Raw genomic sequence first — 8451 nt, 5'->3', positions numbered from 1 at the left:
GGTAATTTGTTGGATACAATGTTTTCTGGGAATTCGTCGGTTGTCTGGAAGGGGATTGAATATGGACTTGAGTTGCTCAAGAAGGGTGTGATTTGGCGAGTTGGTAATGGGCAGTCTGTTAGAACATGGCGGGGCCCTTGGATCCCTAGAGGCCCGTCCTTCAGACCAATTACACCATAGGGCAACTGCAGGCTCAACTATATTTCACACTTCTTGGATGAACATGGTGTATGGAATTCTGAACTTTTATCACAATTTTTTTTGGCCAATGGATGTTAAGGAAATTTTGAAAATCAGGGCGTCACCAAGGCAACGGGAGGATTTTATTGCCCGGCAGCCAGAGCGCACAGGCATTTTTACTATTTGTAGTGCTTACCGTCTAGCCATGAGTACACATGAGGACCAATTTGGTAATGGAGCCTCTAGCTCCGGTCCTGATGGGTCGAGGAGACTTTGGAATCTAGTCTGGCAAGCTAAAGTTCCACAAAAGATTAACATTATTGCATGGAAGGTGAGTTCCGGAGCATTGGCAACAACAAAAAATAAATCTATCCATCATCTACAGATGTCCGCTATGTGGTATACATGAAGAATCATCTTTCCACGCGTTAGTGACATGTGATCACGCCGCTGGTTTATGGGAGTGCATGCGCCAGTTTTGGCCATTGCCGCTAAAATGTACACTTTGTGATACGGGCAGGATTGGCTATTGCTAGTACTTGGTAAGTGCCAATAGGACACTCGGAGCATGATTTTTTTTACTATGGTGCATATGGCAGGTACAAAACGACATTGTGCATGGGAACGAGGTACCTCCGATTACTACGTCTGTAGAGTGTCTACCCAACTACTGGCGATCTATTAATGCAGCCCAAAGGTACTCCGTGGAAGATATCCTAAAGGGCAAGATGCCACTTGTTATCGAATCAGTTAAGGCCACGCCAAGGATTCCTAATACACTTGCCTAGACGCCTCCTCCGGTGGGTAAGGTGGCGCTCTCGGTCGATGGCGCTTTTTCTGAATCGGATGGCACTGCGGCCTCAGGGATGATCTTACGGCACAACGATGGGGCAGTCATATTTGTTGCATACAGGTATTTGTTCAACTGTAATGATGCACTGGAAGCGGAGATACATGCGATGATGCAAGGCGTGGCTCTTGCACTACAACACACCGAGCTTCTGATCATCGTGCAGTCAGATTCGTCTACGGCACTATTTATTTCAAAGGTGAATCTCTTCTTCGGTCACCATATGGTCATCTTGCCCTCGAGATCAATGCCCAGGAAGAGGGCCAGGAGTTTATTCCACAGAAGCTTCACCGTACCCATAATAGAGTTGCAGATTGTTTAGCGAGATATAGTCGTATTGAATGTAGCACAGTTGTCTGGCTACAGAGAGGGCCCCCGTGTACCGAGGATTTCTTGCCTCTCAATTGTAACTATCATTTTAGAATAAAACTCTTTTTAGCCCCGCCAAAAAAAAGCAACGGAACTCTCAGAAATCAGTTTGCTGAACTGCATGAGGTATGCCATGAACAAAAAGTCTTTGTTGGAGAGTTGGCTAATAGGAACTGGATTCTCAGTTGTAGGAAATGGCTAATTGCTGATCAAATGATCCAGCTGAACAGAAGGAGAATTCTTCTTCCTGTAGCTATAAGGGATGTGGGTGAAGATATTTCTAGATGGACATGGAATATTAAGAAGAATTTCGCTGTTAAATCTGTCTACAACCATTTGTATGACATGGGTCAGGACAGATCTTTCAAGCATTTGTGGAAAGCTGAGATTCCATTAAAAATAAAAACCTGGTAGTGGCTAATTTGGCATAATGCTATAGCTATCAAGGACAATATGCTGAAAAGAAACTGGGCAGGTGACCCTTTGTGCCGATTCTGCCCAGAGAATGAGGATATTAATCACCTCTTCTTTGGCTGGAACCTGTAGGTCTTTCTGTTTTTGGTTGTTTCTCGTTTTGCATCAAGACGCTTTATATTTGTTCAATTATCTGATGATAGATTGATAGTGGAACCAAATCCAATATGGATTGTATAGAAGAAGAAAAAAATCTCGCTACACATTCTGTCGGTTGCCAAACACACCCATAGTTTTATGTTATTTATTTTCTGGATTTAGGTAGGTTATTTAGTTCATACAAAAAAGTCATTAACTTCCACTTTCAGTGTAGCAAACTACGTACAACATAAGTTCAACACAACAACCATAAGCTAAGCCCATTGCTGAAAACCTGGGAATGCTCATTAAACTAAATGTACCAGAACCAAAGTACCGAGAATGCGTTATATAAACCTATTTCCAGAAACATAATACAGGATAATTACATTGTTTAATTTACAGTTGAAGATCCCTACACATACTCCACAACATGTGCAATGCACTGATTGGGATGAACCCTGCAGATTCAGATGTAGATTAGTTGTTTTTTAGCCAAGCAATGATATAGATCAATTGACAACTCTCTTTTTGATAAATTTAAAGAAAGCTTCGCTTCAGCAACTATTACATCAGATAGCTTCAAGAACTTACACTTCTTCAACAGATCCATCAGTTAATTGCATGAATTCAGTGGAATTCTTTGGGCTTGCTGCTTGAGGTTTTTCCACATTTCATCTGCAGATGCACAACATGGTCAGAAACTCAAATAGTCTTATCAGCTAATATAGGTAATCAATGAAATGGACCATTTAGGTCATGGATATTCGAGAATACATAGGAAACAGAAAAGCATATCAAATATTGTGTAGTAAATACAAATATTCTAAACATCATACCTGATTCTCATGCTAAATTTAATAAGAGCACTTCAAAAAGAAAAGATTGTAATAAAATATTATTCTCTTCTTTCTTCCTTGAAATATTAAACAACAAGCTCTCATTAACTAATTGCCATAATCCCAATTGTAAGAACACTAAAAAGCTACTCCATCCCCAAAATGAATGGCACTTTTGGCTTTTCAGTCTTCAATGTATGGCTTTGATTACCGGATATTCAATTCGGTGCCCGAGCTCATCTGCACCCGGTGAACAGTAAATTCAAAAAAATACTAAAAAAATTCAAAAACTTTTGAAAAAAAAATAGGTGAAAGATGTTCCAACGCGTGATGTTCCTGCCAAATTTCAACTAGTTCGGACATCCGAGGAGGTCATAGCAAAAAAGATAAAAAACGGTCAAAACAGTATGAACAGTAGCCTTTCTTACAGCCCTAAATTTTGTCCTTTTTGCTGAGAGCTACTGAAATGTCCAAACTCCATGAAATTTGGCACGGACTTCATGCACATGAGCATCTAGCATCACAAAAAAATCATTTATTTTTTCCACCATTTTAAATGAATTTACTGTTCACCTCTGGTGCAGACGCACCCAAGAACGCCGCGTCCAAATCTCTTATGTTATGTCTACAAAGTTAGTATCAAGACATGGTATTTTGCAAGATAAACACAACAATACCATTCGTATCCGCCTAATCCATATATTTTGGTGTATATCAGTGGTCAAAGTAGTGCATCGAAGACCGCGAACAGTCAAGCATGCCTTACATTTTAGAGGGAGTAATTTAGGTGTGGCATGCAACCACGCATGCCCAAAGTGACATGCAACCACGAATAAGTATTGCGCCTGTTTCAAGATATCTATTTTCAGTCTGCCATGCGCACAGGCCAAGAAAAGAATTCATCAAAAATGATTGTGCATTTATGCATACCTTAGTGAAATGACATGCTGCAACAATTTAACATCTACCAGCACAATTTTCATACAAATCCAAATGGCTTAGTGTGTATTAGTGGTCAGAGTTTTAAAAATTTGACTGCACATTCCATGGCAAGATCTATTAACAACATAGGTAGTATCACAAATAATAAAGTACTACCTCCGTCCCAAAATATAAGACGTGCAAAAAGTCTTATATTTTAGGACGGAGGTAGTATTATGTTGGCAAGGTTTAGTTTGTATTAGTGGTCAGTGTTTTAAAAGTTTGACTGCACATTCCAAGGCGAGATCTATTGGCAATAGAGGTAGTATCACGAATAATAAAGTATTATGTTGGCAAATAGTCAGGGTAAGGTACACTGCAACTATCATTTAATCAATAACATCACAATAAAAGAGTGGAGCGAAACATGCCTTTAAATATGTGCAACAGATGATGTCATTATGTATTAGCCATGGTATATTTTCGAACAAGCTGCTCATATAATGGAAGATGATTCTTAGAAACGAAGACCCTGAACCTGTAAGCAGATGAAAACAAGGTATATCAAAGGTTTGATACTCCCTCCGTCCCAAAATAAGTGACTCAACTTTGTATTAACTTTGTACTAAAGTTAGTACAAAGTTGAGTCACTTAATTTGGGACGGAGGGAGTAGTTAATTGTCTGTTAAGTCCTGAGCACAATAAATAATGAAGATTACAGCACATGTAGTTTTACCCTTCAAGAAGTGTGAGTCGCCCTGGAGAAGAAAACAGTTTCGCTATTGCTTCTAGTGAGTCTTTGATGTGCATGGTTTTCAATTTTAAGGCCTTCATAAATTCAACAAACTCTCCATACTCTGCAGTACTGAGCTTTTCTCGAGCCTAATAGAAACATCCAAAGTTAAGGATTATTATCTCATACATGAGTGCAAAAATAAACACACTAACAAGATAGCAGTTACTCCGCAAAGCGCAAGACAAGATCAAATTACAGAGAACAAGCACAAGCAGCATACCAGCTTCAAGAAGGCCGGTCCAGTAGTAGATTCCTGGCCTCCACATCTTTCTTGAATAGCCTCATTCTTTTCACATGCTTGTTCAATGGTACTTCTTTTTGATGGAGGTGTAGATTGTTGACCTCCGTTTCCAGTCAAAGCTCTCGACTCAACATTATGTTTCAATTGTGAAGAGACATCTGCTATTTTAGCCTTCTTAAGCCTCATAGACTTTAAGGTATGCTCCTTCAATTGTCCATGCATGGTCGCATTATCGATCAAATCAACAACCTGAGAATCCTGAGAAAATTGGCCCCTTGAGGATGCGAGCTGTGAAGTGGAACAGCCATGTTTCATAGGAAGGGTAGTGCGATTGGCAGGAGTGATCTGGGTAAACTTCATATAGTTGTCTTTTCTGGTGGTTGCATTCAATGATACTGTAGTTCCCCGGTGCTCATTTACTGCTGTGGCAGGCTAGCAAGAGATAGAATATCATCTATAAACCGGAAGTACTAAACGGAATACTGATTATCGAAGTGAATGCAAAGTATATAGACATACCGAGTCAGATAGAATCTCCTGCGGCAGACATTTGTCTGCAGGCGGTGAAACGCTATCTGCATGCAACAGCATTTTTGCAATTCTTAAATGGTAACTAAAAAATATCAATAAAGTAAGAAATTAGCATAAACAATGTTGCAGATCAGCCCAAATACAATACTCTCTCCGTTCCAAAATATAAGGTGTAATAAGTTTTTTCAAAAGTCAAACATGCACAGCCCAAATACAACATAGTAGTAATTAAACACAGCAATTCATAGCATATAAACCAGAACAACAAGAAATGTCATGTTCATTTCCATTGTTGTGCTGTACAACATGGACCAACCTATAATCAGCATTCAACAGCCGGTTTAGTCACCATTTAAGCCCATGTTTAGCAAGCTTCAAAGATCAAACCATCAAGAAGCAAACCAGGCAAAAGTTGAAATAACAATCAATTAAATATTTCAGCGGACGTCAACTGGCATTAAAAGAATGACAAAAGCAAACAAAGAGTATCATCTCAAGATTCAAAACAGGGTCCTTACCATTACAGTCCATCTCTTTTGGGTCTACACAAACTTTATCCCGGAAAAATCTTGTCAATGTTTGAACTACTTCCCCATACTTAGAGTAGCACTGCAGGGAAAATATTAGTAGAGATATCTCAAAGAAGCAGGATAAAATCAATAAGCATACCTTTATACACAAGGAAAATATTAGTAGAGATATCTCAAAGAAGCAGGACAAAATCAACAAGCATACCTTTATATAAGGTTTGAGCCAGTAGGACATCTGGGATTGGTAATTTGGCCACACAAACCTGCAAATCATGTGCAGTGTCGAGAAAGTCACTTAATTCAAAAGGATAGCTCTTAAAAAATTCATTAAAAAGCTTGCTAACCACATGAGATTCAAGATAAAAAGCCATTGGACATAGTGTAACCATGTGATCCTTGGAATTCTATATGTTAAGTTGACCTTAGATAACAGAACCAAACAGGATATCTTGATATTTCAAGGTGATCCTTTTCAAGGATTATTGAAAGTGTCTTCTTATGCTAGGTGGATTGTCTCCTTCAAAAGGGACATTTGGCACATTTCTCATTGACTGGTTAAGCTCTTTCAAAATGTATATACTTGCAGAAATGTCATCTGGAATGCTAAAACAGCAGACATGTAAACAGAGGAAACGCACAAAGTAAACGCGGAACACTGAAAACACTTTATTGTGGTGTTATCCCATTGGGAGGTTTAGCAGAAAACTATGCATATACTCCTTGCAAGGAACATTTAACTGGATTTAGACCTTTCGTCACAGTAAATAATTGCTCCATAGTCATGGCGATGTCTGATGACGCGTCCAACAGCCTGATTGACAGCCCTTGCTGCTTGTTGTACATACCACTCCTCTCCTGTCAAAGCCTACAAAATGTTTAAAATTCATTTTAAATTCCAAGTATGTAAGCAGAGGGATGGAATTACATTACAACAACAACAACAACTAAGCCTTTAGTACCAAACAAGTTGGGGTAGACTAGAGCTCATGGTTCTGGCACGTGGATAGCTAACTTCCGCACACCCCTGTCCATGGCTAGTTCTTTGGTGATATTCCAGTCCTTCATATCTCTCTTTGCGGACTCCTCCCATATCAAGTTTGGTCTACCCCCGACCTCTCCTGACATTATCAGCACGCTCTACCGTCCGCTATGCATTCGAGCTTCTGAGACGCTTTAACCGTCCGCTATGATTCGAGCTTCTGGAGACGCTTTAACCGTCCGCTATACATTCGAGCTTCCGGAGGCCTATGTTGTATATGCCCAAACCATCTCAGACGATGCTGGACAAGTTTCTCTTCAATCGGTGCTACCCCAACTCTCACGTATATCATCATTCCGGACCCGATCCTTTCTTGTGTGGCCACACATCCATCTGAAAATCGCATCTCCGCTACACCTAACTGTTGAACATGACGCCTTTTAGTCGGCCAACACTCAACGCCATACAACATTACAGGTCGAATCGCCGTCCCATAGAACCTGCCTTTTAGCTTTTGTGGCACTCCAGAAGCTTTGTGCCACTTCATCCATCCGGCTTTGATTCGATGGCTCACGTCTTCATCAATATCACCGTCCTTCTGCAGCATTGACCCCAAATATTTAAAGGTGTCCTTCTAAGATACCACCTGCCCATCAAGGCTAACCTCCTCCTGCCTAGTAGTATTGAAACCACACCTCATGCCTAAAACCTTTCAATTCCAAAGTTTCCTCCATAGCTCTAACTTCCTATTAACCCCCGTCCGACTATCGTTGACTAGCACCACATCATCCGCAAAGAGCATGCACCATGAGATATCTCCTTGTATATCCCTTGTGATCTCATCCATCACCAAAGCAAAAAGATAAGGGCTCAAAGCTGACCCTTGGTGCAGTCCTATTTTAATCGAGAAGTCATAAATGCCGCCATCACACCATATGAAGGCCCTTCTTATGCTGAGGGACAACACTCTCTCCAGGTATCACCTTACAATCTCGGAAAGCACACATGTCTCTTTTTAAAGAGGGTGTTAGCTATGATCATGACGTAGGCTACGACTAAGCTTAAGACAGCTTCTCCTTAATTCCTGATGCCTTAGCCAAACCACCATGCACCCCTACGAAACATGTGTTAGATGTACCCACATGGCCATTGAGGTCTCCTCTTGTTAAGAGGTTCTCACCAATAGGTACGCTCCTAACCTTGTCTTCCACGCATTCCCAAAACTCCCTCTTGGTGTTCTCACTGTGGCCTACTTGCGGGGCATACGCGTTGATAACATTAAGAACTGAGCCCTTGGATATTCTCATGGATGTGAACTGCCTAAAACCTGTAGAGGGTAGTGTTGGACGCTAGTCATTTTACCCCGAGAGCGAGTTACCTTCTTGAACCAGCCATGCTAAAAATGGGGGTATTTGTCAAGGATTCAAGCTCGATGACCCTTGCTTGATTCGAGAAAAAGGGGCCTACCATGCTCTAGAGCTTGTAGAGATTCATGATCAAGGATGGACTTCATCGGCAACGCAGTTCGAATCCAGATTTCAGGCTTCACATCATTTTCAGGGTAAAAAATTGAAACACAATTGGTCTGTATATAATTTTCAGGATGTTATATGGTTCCTGTTGTTTGTGCAGCATAAAAGTTTTGATTTCAATGTGTACTGAT

At 40.5% G+C, this 8451-nt stretch overlaps 1 protein-coding gene across 2 annotated transcripts in view; it reads right to left on the bottom strand.

The window, feature by feature from the left end:
• Window positions 1-2147: 2147 nt before the first annotated feature.
• LOC119268293 (regulator of telomere elongation helicase 1 homolog) overlaps window positions 2148-8451 on the bottom strand; it is a 13760-nt gene continuing 7456 nt past the window's right edge. For both annotated transcript variants that reach the window (XM_037549881.1, XM_037549882.1), the window contains exons 17-25: window positions 6559-6674; window positions 6015-6072; window positions 5798-5888; window positions 5268-5323; window positions 4728-5180; window positions 4448-4593; window positions 4143-4249; window positions 2546-2629; window positions 2148-2412 (exon numbers count right to left, since the gene is read on the bottom strand). In XM_037549881.1, coding sequence (XP_037405778.1) covers window positions 4171-4249; window positions 4448-4593; window positions 4728-5180; window positions 5268-5323; window positions 5798-5888; window positions 6015-6072; window positions 6559-6674 — 999 coding nt within the window. In that variant the 3' untranslated portion in view covers window positions 2148-2412; window positions 2546-2629; window positions 4143-4170. The remainder of the gene's footprint in view (window positions 2413-2545; window positions 2630-4142; window positions 4250-4447; window positions 4594-4727; window positions 5181-5267; window positions 5324-5797; window positions 5889-6014; window positions 6073-6558; window positions 6675-8451) is intronic.

This window comes from Triticum dicoccoides, chromosome 3A (genome assembly GCF_002162155.2).
Source record: "Triticum dicoccoides isolate Atlit2015 ecotype Zavitan chromosome 3A, WEW_v2.0, whole genome shotgun sequence".
In the NCBI taxonomy this organism is placed as follows: domain Eukaryota; kingdom Viridiplantae; phylum Streptophyta; class Magnoliopsida; order Poales; family Poaceae; genus Triticum; species Triticum dicoccoides.
Note: the sequence above shows the minus strand (reverse complement) of the source record. Positions and strands in the feature narration are given on the sequence as shown.